Source organism: Leptonychotes weddellii, chromosome 5 (assembly GCF_054177405.1).
Source record: "Leptonychotes weddellii isolate Sample4059 chromosome 5, ASM5417740v2, whole genome shotgun sequence".
Classification (NCBI taxonomy): Eukaryota; Metazoa; Chordata; class Mammalia; order Carnivora; family Phocidae; genus Leptonychotes; species Leptonychotes weddellii.
The window spans coordinates 42,090,439-42,117,329 of NC_138373.1; the positions used below are offsets into that span (position 1 = coordinate 42,090,439).

The 26,891-nt window shown below is 42.4% G+C and overlaps 1 protein-coding gene across 1 annotated transcript in view; it reads left to right on the forward strand.

Annotated features, from left to right (window-relative positions):
• Window positions 1-4,498: 4,498 nt before the first annotated feature.
• Window positions 4,499-26,891, forward strand: part of ITIH2 (inter-alpha-trypsin inhibitor heavy chain 2) — a 33,751-nt gene continuing 11,358 nt past the window's right edge. The window contains exons 1-15 of the mRNA XM_081820552.1: window positions 4,499-4,703; window positions 6,024-6,098; window positions 7,644-7,676; window positions 9,324-9,493; window positions 12,320-12,424; window positions 13,145-13,307; window positions 17,272-17,379; window positions 18,037-18,165; window positions 19,554-19,670; window positions 19,960-20,128; window positions 20,734-20,859; window positions 22,612-22,793; window positions 23,647-23,832; window positions 24,215-24,354; window positions 25,400-25,569. Coding sequence (XP_081676678.1) covers window positions 4,620-4,703; window positions 6,024-6,098; window positions 7,644-7,676; window positions 9,324-9,493; window positions 12,320-12,424; window positions 13,145-13,307; window positions 17,272-17,379; window positions 18,037-18,165; window positions 19,554-19,670; window positions 19,960-20,128; window positions 20,734-20,859; window positions 22,612-22,793; window positions 23,647-23,832; window positions 24,215-24,354; window positions 25,400-25,569 — 1,957 coding nt within the window. The 5' untranslated portion in view covers window positions 4,499-4,619. The remainder of the gene's footprint in view (window positions 4,704-6,023; window positions 6,099-7,643; window positions 7,677-9,323; window positions 9,494-12,319; window positions 12,425-13,144; window positions 13,308-17,271; window positions 17,380-18,036; window positions 18,166-19,553; window positions 19,671-19,959; window positions 20,129-20,733; window positions 20,860-22,611; window positions 22,794-23,646; window positions 23,833-24,214; window positions 24,355-25,399; window positions 25,570-26,891) is intronic.

Here is a 26,891-nt window from a genome sequence, read left to right on the forward strand (position 1 = left end):
TTTGTTGCTATAGGTTTCTATATAGCATATTCTATATGACATGCATTTCTGGACTCACTATTTTATTCCATTGATCAGTATCTATATTTTTTAATTTAATTTTATTATGTTATGTTAGTCACCATACAATACATCATTAGTTTTTGATGTAGTGATCCACGATTCATTGTTTTCGTATAACAAACACCCAGTGCTCCATCATATGGTTTCACTTATTTGTGGAACATAAGGAATAGCATGGAGGACATTAGGAGAAGGAAGGGAAGGAAGTATCTATATTTTTAAGCACTAAACCATATTTTTTTAAAAACTTGTGCTTTGTAATGTATTTTAAAACCTTAAACACTGGGCATAACTGTTACTGTTTAAAAACCACATTTCTTTGGCTTTTGTCTTTTCATCCTTTTTTTTTTAATATTTTATTTATTTATTTGAGAGAGAGAATGAGATAGAGAGAGAGAGCATGAGATGGGGGAGGGTCAGAGGGAGGAGCAGACTCCCTGCTGAGCAGGGAGCCCGATGCGGGACTCGATCCCAGGACTCCAGGATCATGACCTGAGCCAAGGCAGTCGCTTAACCAACTGAGCCACCCAGGCGCCCCTTGTCTTTTCATCCTATAGAGTTTTCCAGTTCCATAAGCTCTTTGTGGGACACTAACATCAATATTTTATAAAATGTATATATAAATTTAGCTAATGATTTAATTATTAGCTACTTTAACTACTAGCATTAACAATTAGTATTTTTAAGAATACAGTGCTCCATTTATTCATGGCTTCCTTCTTTTTACCAGAGTTTAAGATGTTTCTTGTTATAGGGCGCCTGGGTGGCTCAGTCGTTAAGCGTCTGCCTTCAGCTCAGGTCATGATCCCAGGATCCTGGGATCGAGTCCCACATCGGGCTCCCTGCTCTGCGGGAAGCCTGCTCCTCCCTCTCCCACTCCCCCTGCTTGTGTTCCTGCTCTCGCTATGTCTCTCTCTGTCAAAAAAATAAATAAAATCTTTAAAAAAAAAAAAAAGATGTTTCTTGTTATAAATCTCTGTCCTGACTTAAATTCCTATGTGCTTTTGAAACAATTGGTAAAAAAGGACTTCTTTTGTTCTATTTCTGGTGCAACCACTAATAAAGAGAAATGTAACTGATTTTGTGGGTTCACCTTGTACCTTGTTGTTTGGCTAAATAATTTTGCTACTTCTAGTAATTTTTTTTATGAGACTCTCAAATTTTCTAGATTAGGACTCTCACCCTCAACAAAAACTAATCTCTTGGTTTCTCTTTTTAAGAGAAGTGACTTTTCTACATGTGTTTCTTAATTTTTTCCAACTTGACTCTTGGTTTTATATACATGTATACACATACACACACACACACTTCCCATCAAGTTAAAAAAAATTGCCTCCTGAGACTAATATTTTAAGCACTTTCATCTGAAACAGATTGTGGAATTTACTGAATGGCTTCTTAATAGCTATTGAAATAGTGAAAAAATTTAGTATTTTTGTTGCTGAAGTTTTAATTGGATAAATTTTCTTGTGTAATATCAGCCTCAATTTCCTAGGTTAATCCACTTTCTACTATTGTGGATTATTCTTTCTTGGTACAAAAATATTGTCCAGGATAATATCTACTGTTTTTAATAAGGTAAATTGGCTCCAGAGCGCCTGGGTGGCTCAGTCGGTTAAGCATCTGCCTTTAGCTCAGGTCATGATCTCAGGGTCCTGGGATTGAGTCCCGCATTGGGCTCTCTCTGCTCATCAGGGAGTCTGCTTCTGTCTCTCTACCTCATGCTTGCTCTCGCTCTCTCTCAAATAAATAAATAAAATGTTTTAAAAAAAAAAAGGTAAATCGGTCCTAAAATTTTTCAAGTGTGTACTTCAGATTTGTGGATAAAAACAGAATCCACCTCATTAAATGAATTAAAAACCAGAGTGTCACTTTCTGCATATTGTTCAGATATTGTACATCCTATGAAATTCCAAAAAAATTGTCAGGCTCAATGAATTTTTTATGCACCTTTTTCTATTTCTCTCTCCATTTTTTGGTCTGTTTACCTCTATATTATGGATTATTTTAAATATTTTACATTTCATGTAAGATGTCTTATAAATTTGACACACTGGTCAATTCATGTTACTATTGTACATCTCACTTTTTAAATTTATTTTTATTTTAAATTTAATTTTATTTTTAAATTCAATTTAAATTTGAATTTCAAATTTTTAAATTTTTAAATTAAATTAATTTAAAATTTAACTTAAATTTTAAATTTTAAATTAAATTTTTAATTTAAAATTTAAAGTTTTTAAAAATTATCTTAAAAATAAATTTTTAATTTATTCTCATATATTCTGCATTTATTAATTGGACAGATGGATCAATGTCTTCTAATTTAAAAATCTATTTTATCATTTTTCTCCAAATTTTTGATTTCTACTCTTAGATTTAACTTTCTTCTGACTTTCTTTTTGTTACTTATTTGCCATGACATCTATTTTAACCTGATACCATCTTTGTAACACCTGTTTTTAAGTCTCTGAAATAAAGATTTTTAACATGATATCAACTTTTAGTCTATTTTTATCTCGCCGAGATAAAGTGTCTCATGGAGACAGCATAGGGTTGAAACTTAAAAAAAAAAAAAATTGTCAGTAACCCTTCCTAATCTTACAGATAAATTTTATCTATGTGCATTTTATATTCTACTTGCCCCTACACTTTGAATTATTTTTGGCATGTGCTTGGGTATTATAAATAAAATTATAAGTTTTTAAGTACCATCCTACACATTTCAATTTATAAGTTTACCTTTTTGGTATTATTTTTGACTTTCTTTTTTTTCACTTGCATTGTTTCTGAAATCTTTTAAACCATTTCCCTTTAAACAAAATCCAAAGGCCGTCTCAGACAACGGCCCGGGGTTCAATGTAACTCTCACAGTGGGTCTTGGAGGCTCAAGGGAAGCTGCCCGTTGTGGTCAGAATGGGAGCCGCTGAAAAGAGCCCTAGAGCATCATGTTTCAGGGACCACAGCAGACTTCCTATGGCTATATGGGTGTGAGTTCCCCATGGGAGTGGATGTTTAGAGAGTGGTCCTTTCCAGCAAGCAGGTGCATGGCCAGGAGCTAGATCACAGAACATTAGGCAGGAAGCCATGCATTCCATTCTGAGAAGGAAAGCCAGAAGTAAAGTGAGGGCACAGGTCCCCTGCTGACCAAACTGGGATCCAGAGCATGATCCATGTTCAAGCAGATGTCTGCAATAGAGGTTCAAGAAAAAGACCCACTAAATAGACCTGCCACCCAGGTGGGGAATTACAGGTGAATTCTAGCTTAGATTCACACCTGGAACCCTGGATCCCAGTGATGGATGGCAGGTTGCCCCTCCTAAGCCTATGGGGTCATGAGCAGCGAAGGCTTTGGGGTCAGGCCAGACTTGCTGGATCTGCGTCTTCACTTACTAACCTTGAGGTGGAATAAACGACTTAGCCTTACTTTCTTCAATTATAAAGGAGGACAAATAGAGTGCATACCTCACATGGTTCTTTTGTAGATTAAAAAATAAAAGAGTTAGGGGCGCCTGGGTGGCTCAGTCATTAGGTGTCTGCCTTCGGCTCAGGTCATGATCCCGGGGTCCTGGGATCGAGCCCCGCGTCAGGCTACCTGCTCGGCGGGAAGCCTGCTTCTCCCTCTCCCACTCCCCCTGCTTGTGTTCCCTCTCTTGCTGTGTCTCTCTCTGTCAAATAAATAAATAAAATCTTTTTAAAAAAAATAAAAGAGTTAAAGATAATACAAGTGAAGGTACTTGACACCAGGAGGCTCAATACATCTTAGTTAACATTATTATTACATCCAGACCACACATGGGACGCATACTACGCAGGGCTTCCAGGCTGGGTTTTCTCTGATTCTGGAACGGAGGAGATCGATCCTCCACTGACCTGAGCGAGGCTGATCAGGGGCAGCAGCAGGGACAGACACTGCTCTCTTAGTCAAAGACATTCGTGAAACGGCCCCACACTCTTCAGCGTGTCTTTGTATCCGGCCCAGCTGCATGCCCAGTTCTTTACTGCACTAGGTACTTAGTTCGCAAAGAGAGAGGGAAAAACACTAGCTGTGAATGCTTTGCTCAGTACACCATTGTGTTTCTTTTTCCACTTTTGCTAAACTTCTCCTGCTTTCATTTAAACAAAGGGATTTCATTTCCAGAAGCTTTACACTTTCGCCCTTTTCTCTCAGACTCTATTTCCCCGTCTAGTTTCCCACCTGGTCCTTCAAAGAGGATGAGGCTGATCTTAGGTCTCTGATTCTGAGATGAACAGAAATCAGCAAAGCCAAAGAAAGCACGTCCTCCTGACCCTGATTTGTCCTCACAGCCCAGTGACTACCTCGGGCTCTGCTGTTTGAATAACCTCTGGGTGTCCAATCCACCCCCACAGCTCAAGTTTGAACTCCAGAACAAATATTTGTCCTGTTTTTGAACAAAGTTTGAGAGCTTTCTTCTTCTTTTTTTTTCTTCTTTTAAAACACGAACTCTTCTGCTGTTCCTTTGAACTGGGTTCAGCGAGGAGTGGCATTCTCCCGGGACCCTGCACGGAGAGCTTGGCAAAGCCAGCCCGCAAAAATGAATCGACTCACGTGCTTTCTCATCTGCGTCTTTGTTTCTGAAACACAAGGCTTCGAAATCCCCACCAATGGACTTCCAGAAGTAAGTACTCCCAGAAAAGTCCTTGCTGTGGGCCTATACACAGGCTCAGTAAATAGCCTGTGGCTATTGCTATTCAAGGACTGTGCTCTGTGGCGAAAGGAAATTTATGATAAAATTCTTGTGAGCAGGAGTGTTCACTGTTCTAATTACTGGAACGTGTATTTACCTCTTAAAGCGTTAATGGGATTTGCATGAGAGTTCAGTCAAATTCAGTGGACCGGCCCCACAGAGCAACATTTATGGAACACAGCTGCCTACTCCTTATCTAAACAATGGGGATAATTGATCTAACCCAAAGGGGGTTAGGGGAATTAAATGACATATGTAAACTACTGAGCACAATGCAAGCACTAGGAAGCACTTAATAATTATTAGCTGTGATGAGGATGACACATCATTATCACTCTTGCACTAAGAGTGTAAGAAAAGTCATTATCAAAGCACCATTGTCTTTCCTACCTACGTGAACAATGAGTCCTGTCACGAGGGCAGTTTAAATATTGCTGTTAAGTGGGGGAGATGGCAAGTGGGCTGGCAGAGTGCAGGGATTATTTCCAGGGAGCTCAAGGTTTCCACTTTGGATCCTTGGCCATCCCCAACATAAGGAAAGTTAAGTCTTGGACTGAGTCAAAAGGAATGTGTGTTATGGGAATATCCTAGGAGATGCAGAAGCTTTGTAATACTTGCAGAGTGGATTACCCACAGAAATGCCAAAGACCAGGATTGCATATTTGCAGGAAAGAAAAAAAATCACTCTGTCTGCTTAAGAAACGATCTTATTTTCCAACACCTTAAGAACCGCCAAAGTGTGTTGGAAATCTGATTAACAGAGCTGGGGATCGAAGCCAAGACATCCAAACATGTTTGTGCTTGCTCAGTCACTTCTTACTGGTATTCCTTTCCTATTGACATTTTTTTCCCAACATTTTTAATTGGAGGAGACGTATGGGCACATTTATCCACTCACACACTTGCTGATGCCAATGTTTACCCAATAGCTCCCCAGGTACCTACCTGATCATTGGGTTAATGTGACCCTGACCTGTATGCCCCATCATCTTCCAGCAAACTAAAAAATGCATTCCTTCATCCAACAAATTTGAAGAGAATAGCTTCCATGGATTCACCTCTGAGACATAGCTGGCAAATATAAACACATTAAAGAAGTAATTGTATTAAAAAAAAAAAAAGTGATTTCCCAAAGGTATAGGAAACAAGATAGAAAAACAGGATGAATGCCTTTATGCCTGTCCCCATCTGCTTCCTTTGCTCTGGATCTTTTCAATTAATAGAAATAAATATCCTAAATTCTTTTTTAAGTTTGCAGAATACGAAGATCTTGTTGAACTGGCCCCAGGCAAATTTCAGTTTGTGCCGGAGAACCGGAGGTATCAGGTACAGTAAGCCTTAGTCTCGAAGGGGAAATTAGTGAAAGAGATCATGATTGATGAGGGAGGGGAAGGATTAAGGTGCTTTTTGCTAGATTATCTCAGAGCTTCTTTTTTATCATAGTGGTCACCTTAGTTCCTTAAAGGATGGATGGCTATGCATTTTCTTCAAATTCTAAGATGGTAGGATGATTTTACTGCCTTATCAGGAAAGATTTCCTCTTAGGAGGCCATTGCCTCTCCCAGGGGTAGCAGATGCCGCCCGCTGAGCAACACATCCTCCTCGGGGCGGTCACTGCTGCCTTGGGGAGAAGCTCAGAGAGCATAGGGACCAGCCAGGTCCCAGGCTGCATCCTGGAGGCCACCCGCAATAGCGCGGAGGCATCCTCTAATTCATAGGGGTGAGTTCTCCAAGAGGCCAGGAAGGGTGTGGCTTCTCCCACATGGAGCCCACGTGCTGAGAAAGGGGGTGTTTATGGAAGCAACGCTAAGCTGACCAATGACTTATTTTGTATGGGTGTGAATTTTGGACTTCCTAGGAGTCCAGGTTTCTTGTAGATCAATAATATAAAAACCCAATGGGCAAGTTCTCGTGTCATCTAGCCACAAAAGAGAAAACTTCATCATTGAGAATTGCATTCAAAAAGTTGAAAAGAAGTCAACTGTTGACCTCAAAAGGTCATATAACACTCCCTAAAACCCCAGTTCACTCCAAATCAGGCTAGCTAGCCTTATATCCAATACCTGACTAATTCTGTTAAAGTCCCACAGACATTAGATGTTCACCCATCGTTAAACCCAGTTCAGCTTTAAACCCAATTCAGCTTTCCATGCCTAGAGGACAGTCCTTCATGTGGATAATTCTCTAGCATAACAGTGAAAGTGCAGGATTTTCCACACGCCAGTCACTATGCCTGGCTCCAGGGCCACCCCAAAGAAGAAATGCCTTGAAATCCCGAGCCTCATGTAGCTGAGTCCAATGGAGAAAACAGACAGCACTCCCACCGTCTTGCTTGGGAGGAAGAGCTTAGGTGCCATGAAAACTTAGTAAGAGAAGCTTACCTAGTTTGGGGGTGGGCATGAGAGAGCTTGACTGAGAAAATCTCCCTCAGCTGAGATCTGAAGGATGAGTGGGGGCTGGGGGATGAAAGCACTACAGATCTTGCAAATGTCATGTCCAGAGCCCCGTGGTAGCCTGGGGCATCCAGATTACCATTCAGCTAAATAAGAAAATAACTCAAATGGGATAAAGGGGAGATGGGCCACTCAGCATGAGTTCCGTTGAATATTTTCATTTAAAAGTACATGTTCTAGCATTATATCAAAGAATGGTGTGTTTGCAAAGTGGCTGAGAAATGTGTTCAAAGAAAAACACCAGTGGGAAATAGTATTCCAGAATATTTGACATTTATGTCTGCTCCAATGAATGAATTGTGACTCAGTATTGAAGGGGGGAAACATTTTTTTTTTTGACTGAGAGAAAGCAGTTTTTGTCCTCTAGGTAATAAGTAACACACTTTTGGAAGAATGATTATCTATCTTCCTTTCACAGAGAAGCGTTTCTGGAGAATCTGGAGAAACGATGGTGAGTTTACTTTGGTTTTGTTAAAAATTGATGACCGAATGATTTTCCTGTTACCTATTATCAGGAGATCAATACGGTTTCCTCTTTGTCTCTAGCCCTGAGAGCATTTACCTGACTTTCGAAATACCCTCTTGCCTAATTCTGTTTGGAAGTATGTCTAAAATTCAGCATGAAAGAGTATAGGATATATGTAGGAGAGATGTCACCAGGTGAGATGTCACCAGGAGAGATGTCACCAGGAGCTGAAAAAGTCCTTTCTCTCTATTCTCTTAAGTTTTGCGAAAAACCTAGGTTTCACCCAAGCATACATATTCATTCCAATTTAGCCGTTTTAATTTAAACTATGACACCTAACGGATTTGGAGGAAGGAAAAAGACAGTGTGGGAAAGGAGTTCCCAAACATGAAATGGTCTGATTTCCTGAGATGTTCAAAAGTCCTTCCTGTGGCGAGAAAACATCAAAAGGAAATGGTTTCCATTGGCTTCCTGCTCTGAACTGACAGAAACTGTGAGAAGCACACACTTAATGGGTAAGAAGGAAAAGTAACTCAGCCTGGATTTCTGTCTTAGTTTGAGGTGAGCTGGCTGTTACGGAGTTGAAAGGCTTAATCTTGCCTGACAAAGTTTTGAGGATGACACCTAGTATCGAAATAAGCAAATCCTTTTGGAGAAGAAAGCAAAACCTAATGGGTCACCTAATTGCCCTAACCCTGAAGGAGCTTGCGGTTCTCAGGCATCTCCTGAAAGACATGAGCTTTTCAGCACAGTGGTAGACTGCAATTTGTTACACCGGAGCTGCCTTAAATGAATAGACAAGGAGTAGCAAAGGAGGTCCAGAGCGCTGGACCAATCATGGCATCGACAAGATACTTTTTCTTCATATTCCAATTGTTGCTCACGCCCATCAGTGTGTCATATTTTGTTCTAATTGGAAGGAGAAAAGGACGAGAAGATGGCACCGTAACAGATAAGATGGAAGAAGGCAAGGCGCCTGGCTGGCTCAGTTGGTTCAGCATCTGCCTTTGGCTCAGGTCATGATCCCAGGCTCCTGGGATGGAGCTCTGCATCATGCTCCCTGCTCAGGGGAGAGTCTGCTTCTCCCTCTTCCTCGGTGGCTCCCCCTGCTTGTGCCCTGTCTCTCTCATTCTCTCTCTCAAATAAATAAATAAAATCGTAAAAAAAAAAAAAAAAAGATGGAAGAAGGCAAATAGCAATATGGGGACCACAAGTGTACTTCCACCCCACTCTACCCTTGTTTGCACCTCCCTCTGAAGATACAGCCAGGGTCTCCTAAAACCCCGCCATCCTTATCCTTTCCCTTGCTAGGGTCCTGCCTTTGAAGTTATTTCTTGAACTTTCTCAATCCAATCTTGCATCGCACAACGATTTTCTGTATTCGCATTTTAAACGTCATTATGAATAGACTCATAGAGCTGAAAGGCATCGCGAGCTATCTCAAAACAAAGGCGGGCTTCTCCCTGGTGGGGGGATTCCAAGTTAGGAGAATGCTTAATACTACCTGAGTTATATGCTTACCAATGCCTGAGAATTGTTCATAATAAAATGTGGTGCTCTTACCATCAAATACGTGGTGAAGTTCTATGTAATTTTGCTCTGAGTACCCCTATGCTTTCTTGCCAATTACAGGAAGAGGCTGATCAAGTAACTCTTTATAGCTATAAAGTCCAGTCCACTATTACTTCTCGTATGGCCAACACTGTCATACAGACCAAAGTGGTGAACAACTCCCCAGAGCCTCAGAATGTCGTGTTTGATGTTCAGATTCCCAAAGGAGCCTTCATCTCCAACTTTTCCATGTGAGTAACTCCTATGTAGACTAGAAATTGGATATGCTCTACTCATAGAATCCAAACTTCTCATAGTTAGAATAGACCTTAATGGTCAACTGCTCCACTGGTTCTCACTCTCAGATCTGTGGACCCACTGGATGTCAAGGGTCCCCATAATTTGTTTCTTTTCAAAATATCAGGATTTGTGAAGGATTTGCTTTTCATATCTAATAAATTAAAGCAACCAAGCTATCTCCCTGGTAACAACTCTTACTTGCATTTTAATGTGTTTTCTTGCAGGGGAGGGGGTGTGGGGGGCGGGGAGAAATCTATGGATTTGCCATGGCTTACAGGAAACCATATATGAGTGCAGAGCAGTTCCATGTCACCTGTCATATGTTTCTCTATGGGGAAAAAACATGAGAACCACTGATTAAATCCAATCATCTGTCCAGTGATTGAATTCCTCTATTACACCGAGGACAAGTGACTTATCCAGGCTTGACTTGAATATCTCCTTAATGATAAACTCACTACTTCCCAGAGCAATCCACTCAATGATTGACAGGTCTGTTAGAATTATTTCTCATACTTAATTGAAATCTGTTCCGTTTCTACCCGGTGACTCTGGTTCCACTCACAAATTTTTTTTCTAATTCTCTGCAAAATACATACTGAAGTGTTCGAGGATGAAATGATATGCTCTCTGAGATTGGCTTCAAAATAATCGAGATGGAGAGGGTGGGGGTAGCAGTGAACTGAGACTGGCTGAGTACTGATAATGGTGTGGCTCAGGGATGGTTTCATGGAGGTATCTTCTATTATTCTATTTTTTGTCTGTTTGAAGATTTCTGTAATTAAAAATACTTTTCAGCCACTCCAGTGCTTTTTAAAAAGTGAGGCCACTTATCTTCTTCCACCTGGTGGCTTCATGTATCAAGGCTAAACATTCCCTGTTCCTCCAAGTATTTGGATGGCTTTCTACCCCCGACCATTTACACAGCCATCCCCAGAGTGTTCTCTGCCTGGCCGTGTCCTGTCCCGGTTGCCTAGAACAGAGCACAAGACTCTGCATACAATCTGGCTATTTTTTTTTTTTACTAAGACATTAGATTGAGTTACTTCTCATCGGCTTTGGTCTTTCAACCACCAAGATAACCAGAGATAACTGTGAATAGATAAAGCATTCAAACACTATGCACTTTGACTTCTAAAAATTACAGAGCATGTTAACTATATTTTTTAAACAAAACAAAGTAGGTGGGGAAAAGGCATTAGGTGACTTTGAATTGGTATCCTTTGAATTGGCTTAGAAATTTATTTTTCAAAAAATTTTTAGTTCTAAAAAAGGAAATGTAGAAAGAAGAGCTTTTATGTAGTGGCATTAGATGACACTGTGTCTGAAAAATTACATTTAGAACTGTTGTAATAAATTTTTATTTTGAAGCCACATAACCAGAATTTATTCTAGATATTGCTTCTTTCTGTTTTCCTTTATTCTTTTCTTCTTCTCCATCTCATGTCATAGAAGATTTGAGGTGACAAAAGATAGAATTACAACATATACATTTACTTTGGTCTCCCTCCACTCAGGGCTGAATTTATGAAGACCAGAGAAGGTAGCCAACTTGATCACTGCAATTTCATATGAATTGCACAAAATATTTCTTCTAGCAAAATATTTCTTCTGCCTTTTTAAAATCAAGGTTCCAAATATTCTCCCATTAGAGATAATTTCGTTTTGTATTAAAGACTTCTTGGTCTTTGAACCAGACTATGGATTGATGGGAATAGTGCAGACCTGGACACGTGGGGTCTAGTTCTAGCTGTCTCTGACCAACTGTGTGACCTTGAGCAAGTCACTGTCTCCTGGCTCTGACTTCTCATCTAAAGAGATGGCCTTCAAGTGAGCCTCACCAAGCATGTCATTGGCACTTGGGACAAGAAATTGGCCCTTATGCTGCCAAATGTCTAGCGTTCTCCACATGGTGAGAGATCCTGTCCATTTGAATGCCATGGAGTCCATTTTACTTCTGAAATTCTGTAATTCGATGGCTCTGACCAATCATTACTTGGAACGCATTAGATGACAGTCACTGTGTTGAGATGGAGTTGCAAAGGGAAGTCAGAGATCCCTAAGGGAGATGTTAGGGGGATAAACACAAATTTGCAAAGGGATTCCCCAATGCCTCCCTCCATCTTCCCTCACTCTCTTCTGCTCTTGCCAGAGAGTATGAGCCCCCAGGCTATTAGAGTCATCTTCTAAACAAATGTAAGCCAGATAACTAGTGATTTATCAATCACTTCTCCTCAGCATATTTGTAATTCAAAAGGGTTACCCAAAGAGAACAACACTTATCTGAAGGGTAAAGCTTGAAAATGAGGAACAATTTTAAACACAAGCAACAGCACCCAAGGGGAGGCTTTCAGGATGGGTGCCTCTTTTTTTTTTTTTTTAAGATTTTATTTATTTATTTGACAGAGAGAGAGAGCAAGAGCAGGAACACAAGCAGGGGAGTGGAAGAGGGAGAAACAGGCTTCCCGCCAAGCAGGGAGCCTGATGCGGGGCTTGATCCCAGGACCCTGGGATCATGACCTGAGCCAAAGGCAGACACTTAACGACTGAGCCACCCCGGCGCCCAGGGTGCCTATCTCTTCAATCACACTCTCAGATAAAGGGACTCCTGACCAGGCGATAGGCAGATGTCTCTCTTCTCATTTCTTCTAGGTGCAAAATTATAATGGCCCACATTCACTAAATCCAACTGGTTGGGTTATTTGTTGTTAGTTTGTTTTGTTGAGACTACTGTGTGGGAAAACTCAACAACTCGGGGGCCTCCTGTCATTTTTTAGGACTGTAGACGGCACGACATTCACTAGTTCCATTAAGGAGAAGACTGTGGGTCGAGCTCTCTACTCCCAGGCAAGAGCCAAAGGCAAGACTGCGGGGTTGGTGAGGTAAGGGCTGGGCCAGCGCAGATCGTGGTCTCATCCGCTAGCTGCTCCCACTCAGTCCCAAAGCCCAAATCAGCCTCATTTGATAATCCTGCCATTTCCTCTTTAAAACTAAACACCTCAAGCAATGATCACAGTAAACTTGATATATATGTGTTTAAATAAGGGCTTATGTTGGGAATACATATTCCACTTGATGCAATCATAGATTTCTTCTTCCTGAAGACTTTCAAGGATGTAAAGAATCTCTAGAATAAGCCTCCAGTGCACGAATTATCAGTTTGGGTTTGAGCCCCTGCCCCACAACTGAGTAGCCAAGTGGTCTTGAGCTGGTTACTAATAATCTATCAGCCTCATTTGTTATCATCTGGAAAACAAGGTTGATGATACCCATCCGGCAGAGCTGCCATGTCAGAAATGATACGTGTCAAGGTCCCGGCGTGGAATAGGGATCAGTAACTGGTAGCTTCTTGCAGATAACACTCAGATCTCTAAGAAGCTCTGGAAGAAAAAGATCAGGTAGGAGAGGAGACTAAACTGTTGGTAGAATTAAAGCTACCCAGGAATTTCAGTGATCTGGATTGTACCTCCTGTCTGTTTTCATAAACACCTGAGCAGCCTGATTGCCCACAAAAACCTAGGTGCCCTCTGCATAGATGCGGGGTCTTGCTCTCCATCATGCATGTGCTGACTTACATCCCGGGGCGGGTGTTAAACCTTTAGGAGCAGGGCTCTTGATATGGAAAACTTCAAAACCGAAGTAAACATCCTCCCTGGAGCAAAGGTGCAGTTTGAACTTCACTACCAGGAAGTAAAGTGGAGGAAGCTGGGATCCTATGATCACAGGCTCCATCTGCAGCCGGGACGACTGGCCAAACACTTGGAGGTGAGTTGGAATTTGCAGGACATGCAGGGACCCCATCCACTGATGGCTCCTAGCCCCGATTTATACTTTCCGGGGTGACCACTCTTTGTGGCATTGGATACATGCAAGTCAGCAAGACGGTGATGGATTTGGAGTCCACCAGGACTCCTCAGGGATTTCAATGAGGGCTCGGCTCCGTATTAGCTGTGTTAGTTTCCTAGGCTTGCCGCCACAAGCGATTACAGACTGGGTGGCTTAAAACAGTAGAAATTCATCTTCTCACAGTTTTGGAAGACCAAAGCCTGAAATCCAGGTGTTAGCAGGGCTTTACTGCTGAAAGCTTGGGGGAGAATCTGCTCCTTGCTTCTCCTCGTGTCTGGCAACTGCTGGTACTCCTTAACCCGTGGTCTCATAGCTACAGCACTCCAATCTCGATCTTGGTGGTCACACCATGTTCTCCTCCATGTGTCTCAAATCACCCTCTGCCTTCTTCTTATATGAAAACGTCACTGGACTTAGGGTCCACTGACATGATGATCTCATCTCAAGATCCTTACCTTTTAACTTCATCTATGAGGATACTTTTTCCAAGTGAGGTATCATTCAGTTTCCAGGGATTTCATGTAGACATGTCTTCGGGGGTACGGGTAGCGGGGGAGAGCGCCGTTCAACCCTTACACTAGCCTTCTCTGACATGGGACACATTCTCCTGATGGTCCCTTTTTTCATCTGAGGGAAGGGTGCTAGAACATATTTTCCATATAATTTATGGAAATAGGTGGCAAATAATAGGAACTCAGTGAATGCTAGCTGTCTTCCTTTGCGACCCCGTGGCCCTACTGATACGAACTCACCTTTACTATCATCTTCACCTGTTGCCCTAAGAACTGAGACACTCTTTGGGGGCTTGAATCTTTGTGACATCACATGAACATTTTGTGTCAAAGGCAGAGCAGAGCCAGAAGCAGCCCGGGAGAGTATATGGTCCAGTCTGTCTCTCCATTTGACTGATAGGAAGGTGGGGTCCACAGGCAGAGATGACTCCAAGGGATAAATGGATCATGATGAAATTTTTATTCCAATTTGAAAAGGTGCATATCTGACCAATGGAACCCACCTTCTTCCCATGACCACAGTGTGGCATCAACTTGCTCCCAGGGGATATGCCACTGAGTTCTTTTCAGTGTCCCTGCTGGCACATCTGGGGCCTTGGTGAAAATTAAGAAAAGATGCCCTTCGTCCTGGCAAATGCAGCCCCATGTCAGGGCAAATGACTTGGCCATTGGGTTATGGGCAGGATCTCAGCACCCTCTTGAAGCCCTGGCTGGAGGCTCTGCACAACTCAACACGTGACCCTGGCTATTTTTCTAGGAGTGATGATGAATGTGTGCCATTCTCTTGCTCAATTCTATGAATCCCATGGTAAATAGATGTGATTGGCATCTTGCCTACAATGATGCAAATGCTCAGGTTGTTAATAATATTAATAGCAACTGAGTTAGTGCTATGAGAATACTTCTGTAATATTTTGGATAAGATACTTACATTATATGTCATTGATTCCTCCCCACAAGTTATAAAGTAAATCTCATTAACCCTGATTTAGAGAGATATATAAATAACTTGCCTAAGGAAACAGCTAAGAAACAATTAAGATTTGAGACTATGTTCTATGCTATTAATCCAAGAATTTGAGTTTGAGTCCATGAAGATAATGATTCTTAACACACATACTATGTAGCACATAAATCTTTCTTATATTTCTGAAATTTTTGTTCATCCTTAAATTTTCCATGCTCTTAGGAATTCCTTGTCTTTAAAATAAGACAGATGGAGTCTTAATTTATTAACAAGAGTGTTAGACAAAGTGGCAAGTTTCCCGAATTCTGGTCCAGAATTAACACTCACAGCCCTGGGCTCTGGGCGAACCCATTTCCTGGCCTTCAGTGTCTCATCTGTGTTAGGCGAACGTGATAACCACTACACTACGGAAACCTAACTAGTGTCTCATCTGTGAAAGAAGTTTGGACCAGGTGATTCTTAAGGTACTTTCCAGCCGTAACCATCTATGAAATGTATTCATTTCTAAAGAGGCTTGATCTTATCCAGAGATAAGTTAAGGCAAAATCATAAAATTAGACCTTCTCCTGTGTTTATTCCAGAAAAGCTTTCTAATCACCATCAGAAGGGCCACCTAACTGGAAATACGTTTCCCTCACAGGAATCACAGAGAACACATCTCTTTTTAACCCCCACCCCTACCTTCCGGATATATAAAATCTTGGAAAAAGATCTTATTCCAACTCCCATAGCTGGTTCCTTGCAGAAATGCCAATAAATATGGTGGGTGACTCAAGGCCACCATGGACTGGTCCCAACCTGTCAATGAACCAGTGATGGGATCTTAGGTACACACCCCCAAAGCACAGTTTCCTACTAGATTTGGGGGCCATGTCTGCATCAAATTGAGCACAGGACTACTAATAGCTTCTGTGACACTCGGGAAAAGATCCCTCTGCCATTTTTATGCTCTTATGGAGAGACTGAACTTTGTCCTGAGTACTCTACACTTATTTATAGGTAGAACCTTATGGAAGAGAGAAAGCAGTGGACCCAGTTTTCTGCAACTCCCTGACTTTTCTCCCTTTCCTCCAGGAACTGCTCAATCAACTACCCAAAATGTCTGGGTCAAACTGTCCTGGGATGTCTGATCCACCTGATTCTGTGTAGATTTAGTTCTTACCAACATGGAGAACCTGGAGCTAATGGGAATCTTGGAGGCAAATTAAACTCACATCTTATGCTGGAATTTGTAATAACCAAGAAAGAAAATGTTGGCTCTGCTTAGACAAGTGTCCATGACTTTTTGAAAGAAGATTAAAAAAAATCAGGACACCTGGGTGGCTCAGTCAGTTAAGCGTCCGACTCTTGATCTCAGCTCAGGACTTGATCTCAGGGTTGTGAGTTCAAGCCCTGTGCTGGGCTCCATGCTGGACATGGAGCCTACTTTAAAAAAGTAAAAATTAGAGAAAAATGTGGCATGATTCCAAAGGCAGGGACTTCCAAAAGAGAGCGAGCTCATCACTGTTATAAATGATCCTAAATGAGTAAGAGGCAGTAAGGAAACCAATGTGCATAGGGCTCCATCTGATGGCCTCACATTTAAGTGGGTGTATGCAAAAGCTGGGAAATCTCATGAAAAACAAATAGGATATTGTGGCCTGGGACTAATGAATAGTGTGTCCAAGTCAACTGAAAAGATGGAGCACAAGCTATTGGAAGTCAAGAAGCAGTGTAAAATGTATTAGGAGCTTGGGTCCTGGGTTTGAAGCCTGGCTCGGCCACTTCCAAGCTGGGTAATTTTGAGTCTGTTTCTTCATCCATAAAATAAGCAATAACAAATAAAATAGATAGTAAGAATATCGGTAAGAGTTAAATGAGTTCATACATGTGAAGTGCTTAGCAGAGCACTTAGAGTCTATAGAGAGAAATGAAAGCCGTGGTTATGGTTTTTCCAAGGATCATCCAAAGGGAGTTCCTTCTGCTTCGCTCTGTTCAAGCACGTAGACAGAAAAGGAATGAAAGAGCCCTGGCCCTTCGTTGACAGATCCACAGACTAAGGGCAGAATCATTTCGCAATGGCTTTCCTTCCTTTGTTTCCTTTGACAACATGAATACTCTTATAAACAACAACAATAAAAATAGACTAGGATAGAGATGGGGAATGAAACCCAGAGGAATGAAGCAAGAGGAGGGGAGCACTGAGTTGCCCAAAGGGTCTTCAGCCCCTGTGGCGAGGTGAATCAGATCCACGGCAGTTAAGGAACGTGCAGAAGTGATCATGGACCCACACTGGGTCACTTCTGGGAAAGCCTGAAGATGAGAAAAACAACAGAGGATGTTTTCATGGTACTTTTTGCTCAAAAAAAAAAAAAACCTTAAAAGATACCTTGATGCTTTGAGTAATTTTCTTTCTCAACTCTAGGTAGACGTGTGGGTTATTGAACCTCAGGGAATCAAATTTCTCCATGTTCCTGACACATTTGATGGCCATTTTGACGGTGTTACTGTCATATCTAAAGGACAGCAGAAGGTATCATAAGTATTGCTTGTTGTAAAGAGTCTTATTTTAAGTGGCCACTAGCTCATGGGTTCTTTGCCCCTCCTGTGCTCTGGGGAACAGAAAAGTGGTCAGGTAGTGAAGTTTGTGAAGGAACAGAGATCCCTGAGCAAAATCTATTGTTTCATTACATTTTGACCAGTGACTGTCCCTTTTGGGGCCCCATTTCCCTCAAGTCATGTGCTTGACCGTAGCTAAAAGACAGCTTTCACATAATCACATAAATCACGTGGTAGATTTTCATTAGTCACAGCAAGAGATGCTCAGCTTAATTCTCTTCGCTTCATGACCAATAATAACTAACAGTGGAGGAGTCAAACTCCTCTAAGAACCTTTCACAGACTTTCTCGAGCTGGTCGCCATCTCTCTGTTGGGGGAAGGGAGGAATTCTTTGAGTATCTTAAGAAGTCCTAAAACCTGGGCAGCAGCACCACAGGCTGGCAAATGCCCTGTCACATGCCCGGCCACTGTCCCTTACATTGGGAATGCGACTTCTGATGCTGCCTGGGTCGGGGCTGGCCATCAAACCACAGGCAATACTCTTCACCTGTGTGCACAGGAAGCTGTCAGCCCCCCATCTTGGGAGGGAGAGGCGCAGAGACTGGGCTCTGATGTCACTGTTCTTTCCAGGCACATGTGTCCTTCAAGCCCTCTGTGGTACAGCAAAGAAAATGCTCCAACTGCTCTGAGACTGCAGTAGACGGAGAGCTGGTGGTGATGTATGATGTGAACAGAGAAGAGAAAGCCGGAGAACTCGAGGTGAGTAAAACCAGTCTCCAAGAGGACTGCCATGCTGAGGCCAAACAAAGGTGTCTTTTGGAACAAGCCCCCCTGGCTTCTGGGTGGCTCCTAGCTGCCAAGGCAAGCGTCCAGTTTCAGAGAAGGGATAGAATCCTATTTCCCTAAGTGTTACTAAGCATCATCTTTTCATGTCAAGAAAACCAAAAAGAGCATCATTGAGTTTCATGTTCTTGTCTCAGAAGGGTACTTCTAGGCCTTATATGAAGTACAATAGGAAAATCACAAAATGGGAGTTTTGGATAACCTACGAAGGCCCTTTGCAATTAAACTATCAAAGAAAGCAGAGAGATTATGGGGATGGGTGGACGGAACAACCAAGAGAACGATCTGGGCTAGTGGTGATTTCCAGGGCCAATGTTCACTGTGAGATTTCTTCAATTTCTTTTCCCCCTTTGTCGTGTCTTAGGTGTATGTCTGTATTTCCCTTGTGCTAAGGTAGAGCCCTTAGAGGGTATCTGGAAGTCTGTGCTTCTCTCCAGGACGGGGAGGTAGAGAAGTGTCCACAGCTACACATTTCCAGCTAGGCATTGTACTGTCCTGGTAGAAGCGACCAAGGGCAGTGGAAAGAGAACTAGGGGAGCCAGGCATTAGAGCCTAGAGCAGAAGACAAAGACGGAGATCCCAAATTCAGTTGGAGCGAACTTCTAGTAACTTTGAGAACAATCTAAACTCTCTAGAGTGCTGATAAAGGTCCTTCATGATCTGTCCTGCTGACTCTCCACTCTAATTCCTTGAATTCTTGAATTCAATAGCCCTCGTGGTGCTGAACCACTTACAGAGCCCCTAGTGTGCCATATTTTCTCACCCTTGTGTGGAACTCTCCTCCCCACTCCTACCTGCACCCGCCAAGCCTGCCCAAGTCCCAAACTCATGCTCAAGTCCAGTGCAGATTCCATTTCCATGGGAAAGACTCCCCCATCTGAGTCAGATACATGTCCACTGGGCGTTCTCAGAGTCCTTTATTTTCCTGGTCACAGCATGTAATACTCTGCTACAACTGTCTCTTTACTTGTCTGGATCCTGGGTTGGCCTGTGAGCCCGGTGAGGGCAGAGATTCTGCCCGATTGGCTGTTGGCTAGCAGGGTGCCTGGAAGGCAGGCTGTCCATGAAGACTGGGTGGATGGAGGGGAGCAAAGTGAAATGCCCTGGGGAATGAAACTACCCAGAAGTCTTGGACCTTCCCAGCAGAGGAGTGGGGGAGAGCAGGAAGGAGGGAGAGACACGGATGGACACCGAGCCTCCCCTTTATGACCAGCATTCGTCCTGTTCCCTGTGGCTTGCCTCTTCTCTCTTAGTCCCTAGGGCCCTGCCTTCCTACATGCTAAACATTGTGTTCTGTTTTCCAGGTATTTAATGGATATTTTGTCCACTTTTTTGCTCCTGAAAACCTGGACCCAATTCCCAAAAACATCCTCTTTGTCATTGATGTTAGCGGCTCAATGTGGGGAATAAAAATGAAACAAGTAAGTACCTCCTTGTTGGTAAGGGTGCTCAGGGCTCCCCGCTTTCTTTGATTCCCTCCCAACATGGCAGACATTCAATGCACCTTCCCCCCAGGCCTCATCTTGGTCACCTGGGGCTGCTCTGACAAAGTACCACAGATCTGCTGGCTTATGACCAAGAGGTTTTCTGGATGAATGACAGCTTGAGTTGGTACTTGCAAGATGGTAGGATGAATTCTTGGTCTTCCTCCTTTCTTCTTGGGCTGAGAGTTAATGTAATGAGACCCTTCTTCATTCTTTTTTGAAATAGACAGTGGAAGCAATGAAGACCATATTGGATGACCTAAGAGATGAAGACCAATTCTCTGTGGTTGACTTCAACCACAATGTTAGAACCTGGAGAAATGATTTAGTCTCAGCTACTAAAACACAGATTGCAGATGCCAAGAAGTATATTGAGAAAATCCAGCCTAGTGGAGGTGAGTGACTTTACCCTAGAGCCCAGTGAGAAACATTCATAGGGTTCAAATCTTCATTCACTTAGCAAGTATCACTCCCTACCACAGTGGTCTTTGCCCAGCTTGCAATGGTCTGCCTTAAGTAATGCATGCATTATTCCATGATGAATACTAATTTCTTGTGAAAGTACGAGGCATAACCCATCTCACACAAGTCTGTGACCATCCCAATCTTTCTCAGAAAAGGATATCAGCAAGTGACACTAGCCTTCTTATTACTCTCAGCATAAAACGCAACTGTCCCCAGACCAATGTCCCAGTATGTCAGCAAGGCTGATTTAGGGACCTTCTATTGGGTGTTTAACAAAATGACAGATGGGTGCTTTGAAAGGATGAATTCATCTTTAAGGGAATAGTTTACTACAAAGTGAGTATTTTACTCCCCTGGGGAATCTTGGCCAGCCTGGGAGAAATTTGTGTCACTTGGAAAACAATCGAAGGATTTGGGTACTGAATAAAATGACATATGAGTAATCACCAGACGGACGAACCTGAACCCAGGATGTGATGGTGTTTGTGCAAAGAGAGAGTACATAACGGAACAGCACATAATGTTACTTTAACAGGCACAAATATCAACGAAGCCCTTCTGCGCGCCATCTTTATTTTGAATGAAGCCAATAATTTGGGAATGCTGGACCCTGAATCAGTCTCTCTGATCATTTTGGTTTCTGACGGCGACCCAACAGTAGGCAAGTAGCACTTCAATCTTCTAGTGACAAATATTTAACTCTTGCTTCAAATGGGAAATCTGATGGCATTTGCAAGTTTCTAAACCACTGTAGCCCCATGCTTTCTAACAGGAGACTTCTTTTGACCCTGGAGCACTCATTCCCTTGAAACCCAGTCCCAGACATTTCTTGGTGATGCTCTTGAAAGCGCCCATTTGGCCTCCACAACGTGGGGAAATTTGAGTATGAATTGTAATAATAGGCTATTACATTTATTCCCTCAGCTTAAGGTATATGAGGTGGTGTACGGGAATGGGTGGGATGAGTGTGTCCATCCCCAGTCTCCAGAACACTTCTGGAGTCTGCATCCTTCTCCATCCTATTCTATCCTTCTCCACATTCCCCCAGTCACTCACGGCAACTGGAGAAATGACTTCTTTCTGATATATCCTGTACATTATGCATTCTTCGCCACAAAATGGCCCAACTTCTCCTGGCTTCTATCATGTGCTGTTATTTTTATCTGCTTCATCTGTGTCTTTCTACTGGCAAATACAAAAGTGCATGCTAGATTGTGTTGCAGTCTGCCATGCAGATAAGGACCTGTGCCAGACGCAGCTCGATGGAAGGAAGACCAGTGGACCAATCATGACAGTGGCCACTAGAGTTTTAGACGAAAAGCAACCATTTGTCATTATGGTTTTGTGGTAGATTCAGTGGTAGAGATTGAATTCTACCTCTCAGATCAGCTTACTTTTTAAATTCCATTTCAGGGGCACCTGCCTGGCTCACTTGGTAGAGCATGTGACTCTTGATCTCGGGGTTGTGAGTTTGAGCCCCACACTGGTGTAGAGATTACTTTAAAAAAAAATAAAATCTTGAAAAAAATAAAAATAAAAAACTCAATTTGAGAATAAACTCATAAAGAAGAAAAGGAAACATAGCAGAAAATTAAGTCTGCTTCTTATTTCTGTCCCTTAACCATCCAGTTCCTGTCCCCGGAGGCAATCTTTGGTTAGCAATTTCTTGTGTATCTTTCCAGATATATTCTGTGCATATGTGTATACTCCATATACATATATACACACTTATATGTGAATATATATACACACTCATACATACACACATGCCTATATGCAAATACATCCTACATATACCAATTTTTACACTGTTTTCCCCCTTAAAAATGTATCTTTGAGATCATTCAATATAAATACATACAGTTACGTTGCTCTTTTTAATAACTGCATAGTTGCATAGTATCCCACAGTTTGAATGTATCATCATTTAACCAACCTCCCTTACTGCTATGCATTTGTTTTCAATCTGTTGCTACTCCCAATAATGGAGTTGCTATGTATGATTGCCCATACGTCATTTCCATTTGTGTGAGTGCAGCTTAAGAAAAACCCCTAGAAGTTGAGTCTGTGGGTCAAAGGGGAAGTGCAGGGGCGCCTGGGTGGCTCAGTCGGTTAAGCGTCTGCCTTAGGCTCAGGTCATGATCCCGGGGTCCTGGGATCGAGCCCTGCATTGGGCTCTCTGCTCCGCAGGAAGCCTGCTTCTTCCTCTCCCACTCCCCCTGCTTGTGTTCCCTCTCTCGCTGTGTCTCTCTCTGTCAAATAAATAAATAGAATCTTTATAAAAAAATTTTTTTTAAAAAGGGGAAGTGCATTTTTAATTCAACAAATTTTGCTAAACTGCCCTCCGTGGATTTTCCAAAAACATTATAACATTGCCCCTCATTCTCTTCCTCTCTGTCGTCATCAACTTTAGGTGAACTGAAATTGTCAAAAATTCAGAAAAACGTGAAGCAGAACATCCGAGACAATATCTCCTTGTTCAGCTTGGGGATAGGATTTGACGTTGATTACGATTTTTTGAAGAGACTATCCAATGAAAACCGTGGAATTGCTCAAAGGATTTATGGAAACCAGGACACATCCTCCCAGCTCAAAGTAACACTTTTTTTCTGTTCTTTCTTCCTCCTTCACTCAAAGTCATTCAACTAGCCAAATTTAAGTCACAATTGTCATCATTTCAGCTATGTTCGGCCGTGACAACCAGAAAGTGTTCGATTGCTTTCTCACCCCACCCTGCATGGGTATCTGCTCTGCATTGACAGTGAGATTTAAGGCAGGAGGGGGATGGGCACACACGCCCTACTCCCTGAGCAAGTCCTCCCACGCATCATCAAAGCTTCTGGGCTCTCCAGTCCCACTAAACAACTGGTCCTTCTTAACATCGCAGCCATTGTTTCCCCTTCAAAGTGCATTGGCATCTTGGTATCAGCTTTTTATAATGCAACACAGATCAAACGATAGCCTGTAAATGTACTTGAGCAGGGAGCCTGACGCGGGGCTCCATCCAGGACCCTGGAATCACGACCTGAGCCGAAGGCAGATGCTTAACTGACTGGCACCCCCAAGGGTAATATTCTTAACAATTTTTTAGTTTCTCCATTTCTCAGTTCATCTGATAATTGTGAGAATTCTCCCTGTCTCATAGCTTTCCACAGAGATCCTGTGAAAATAAATTAAGAGATACCAGCTAACCATTTGAGGAATCTCAGCAAAAAGCACTTTAGGGGCACCTGGGTAGCTCAGTTGGTTAAGCGTCCGACTCTTGATTTCAGCTCAGGTCATGATCTCAGGGTTGTGAGACCCAGCCCTGAGTCGGGCTCCGTGCTGGGCGTGGGTCCTGCTTAAGATGCTCTCTCTCTCCTTCTGCCCCTCCCCCCTTTTAAAAAAGTGTGTTAGACTGATGAAGTAGTATGAAAATAATGATTTCTCTGTTTTTTATGAATTGTAGAAATTCTACAACCAGGTCTCTACTCCATTGCTCCGGAATGTTCAGTTCAACTATCCCCACTTATCAGTATCGGATGTCACTCAAAACAGTTTCCACAACTATTTTGGAGGCTCAGAGATTGTGGTGGCAGGAAAATATAACCCTGACAAATTGGAGCAGTTACAGAGCATCATCACTGCCACTTCGGTACTTCTACTTATCTCCTTATTTCTCAAAAGACTAACTGGTCCCCTCGATACAGTCCATCTTGTATATTAACAGGTTAATATTTTTCATTCCAAGAATCTTGCATGTGGAATAAAAGTGATAAAGTGGAAGGGAAGGCATGAGAATATCTCTGCCATGGTCCCCAAACCATTCTGTAAATCCTTCCCTTCTGATCCCAAAGTCAATTCCAAACCTTGCATGTGTGCACTTACTTCCTCTTTTGTATTCTTTTGAATTATTTTGCGCTTCCCTTGAAGTTACATAGCTCCCTGATTCACTCACAGTAGGTAGGAAAAATGTGGATTGATTAACTATAGTTCTGCTCCCCCGATGTCTTTCAACTGAATCTTCCATCATCCAGGCTAACACGGAGTTAGTCTTAGAAACTCTGGCCGAAATGGACGACTTGGAGGATTTTCTATCAAAAGACAAGCATGCAGATCCTGATTTCACCAGGAAATTGTGGGCCTATCTGACAATCAACCAACTTCTAGCTGAGCGGTAAGAAGAGAAGAGTATACATAACAGGGATTTGCAAAAGTAAGAGGTTTGCCTTGAATATTTTGAAAGTAATACACAAGAAGGATTTGGAACCAAGAAAAGTGGCAAATTAACTCGGGATTTGGATTGTCAATTTCCACTGGTTCCAAGCACTTTAAGTAAAGCTGAGTTCACAATTTTCTTTTTTATCGAGGTATAACATACACAAAGTGGGTGAAGTGCATGAATTTTAAGCGTACAGTTTAATGAATCCTTAGATGTGTCACCCATGGAATCACCACCCGGATCGTTATAGAACACTTCTGTCCTCTCTGAAGGGTCCTTTGTTCTCCTTCCCACAGAACACCCCCCACACACACACCTGTGGTAGAAATCATGGTCACCATCAATTAGTTTTCTGTGACTATCCCTGCCCCTTTACTGAAGCATGCTGGGTGCATTCACAGCAAAATTACAGATACACAGCACTTTGCTGAAGTTCAATACTGATTTTTCAGGAACAATCCCTGGAAAACAGATCAGTGGTTGCCAGGGGCTGAGGGGCAGGATGACCGGGCGGAGCACAGGGGATCTTTAGGGCAGTGAAAGTGTCTGTACGATAGTACAATTGTGAATACATGTCATCACACGGTTGTTAAAGCCCACAGAATGTGCACCGCCAAGAACAAACCCTAATGTAAACCATGGACTTTGGTGATGAGTAAATGTCTGCTTAGGTTCATAGGTTGTAACAAATACACCACTCCGGTGGGGGGTTGTTGATAATGGGGGAGGCTGTGGCGTGTGGGCAGAGGGAGTATCTGGGAAATCTGTCCTTTCTCCTCAATTTTACTGTGAACCGAAAACTGATCTGAAAAATAAAGTCTATTTTTTTTTTAAAAAAAAAGTCCTGTAGGACTGCATGGCTAAATAAAATCCTGGCTTCATGGAGCCAGTTAGCCTTCTTTTATCTGGAGTCCCCAGGGTCCCGGCTGAGCCCAGAGGTGGTGGGGTGTGGGACGTAAGCACAGTAATGTTCTCGAATGCCTCTGTTTCCCAAATATAGAAGCCTGGCTCCTACAGCTGCTGCCAAAAGGAAAATTACAAAAACTATCCTGCAGATGTCTCTGGAACATCACATAGTGACCCCACTCACCGCGATGGTGATTGAGAACGAGGCCGGGGATGAGCGCATGCTGGCCGACTCTCCCCCTCAAGATCATTCCTGTTGCTCAGGTCAGTGCTTCCATCTGCTGGACAAATAGGACGGGTCAGCTTTCTTAGCCTGCACTGGGGTCCTCCAACCTCGGCTCCTCTCCCCCTGTAGCCCACCGCTTGCTCCCAGCCCTGGGTCCCCGTGTGTCCGAGTTCTTCCTGTCAATTTACTTTGGGGTAGTTTATTGTTATGGTCTTAGAACTTTTGCTCACTTAGCTCCCAAAGGAATTTTGAAGACCTACGTACCCCGGCACGCATTGTTTAAATCAGCATTTAACCATTTTTCATCACACTTAAATAGTGCAGCGAATTTAATTTGGGGCGTATTGTAAACATTGAATTTTTTTTTAAGATTTCTTATTTATTTATTTGTCAGAGAGAGAGAGAGAAAGCACAGGCTTAGGGAGCAGCAAGCAGAGAGAGAAGCAAGCTCCCACTGAGCAGGGAGCCCGATGCGGGACTCGATCCCAGGACCCTGGGATCCTGACCTGAGCCGGAGGCAGACGCCTAACTGACTGAGCCACCCAGGTGCCCCAGTAGTGAATGTTTAAAATAAACCTGTTACATCACTGTTTTAAGTGTATCCAACGACATGGAATACCTAACTTGGTACTCTCCATCATCCATTAAAAAAAATACATAAACAAATTCTATTATTAGAAATTTTACATGGTTCTTTTTTCTAGTTGAACTGGTATTTCCATTACTGACAGAATTATGTCTCAGTGTAATACACTGCTATGTGGGAAAGACTTTTACTGATCATCCTGCTCCTATGCAAGAAAAATGTTTACAAATTTAAATTTTTTTCAATTTCTTGTGACCATTAGATTCTGAGTGTTCAAATTTTTTTTCTAGATTGAGTTTTATTAAAATTACTACAAGTAGGCAATTGGTCAAAATAATATACATGGATTATAAATTTGATATCCCAAAGTAAAATTTTATTGAAAATCATCTCTTAATGAGAAAAAAATGTGGCTGTTTTTTCGAGTACCTATGGGTAAGTGTTATTTATTAATAGATTGAAAGAGATCAGATTCAGTGTCATTTCTTCTTTAAAAAAATTTTAGGGGCGCCTGGCTGGCTCAGTCGGTGGAGTGTGTGACTCTTGATCTTGGGGTTGTGAGTTCGAGCCCCAAGTTGGATGTAGAGATTCCTTAAAAATAAATCTTAAAAAAAATGTTTTTAGGGCGCCTGGGTGGCTCAGTTGGTTAAGCGACTGCCTTCGGCTCAGGTCATGATCCTGGAGTCCCGGGATCGAGTCCCGCATCGGGCTCCCTGCTCGGCAGGGAGTCTGCTTCTCCCTCTGACCCTCCCCCCCCTCATGTGCTCTCTCTCT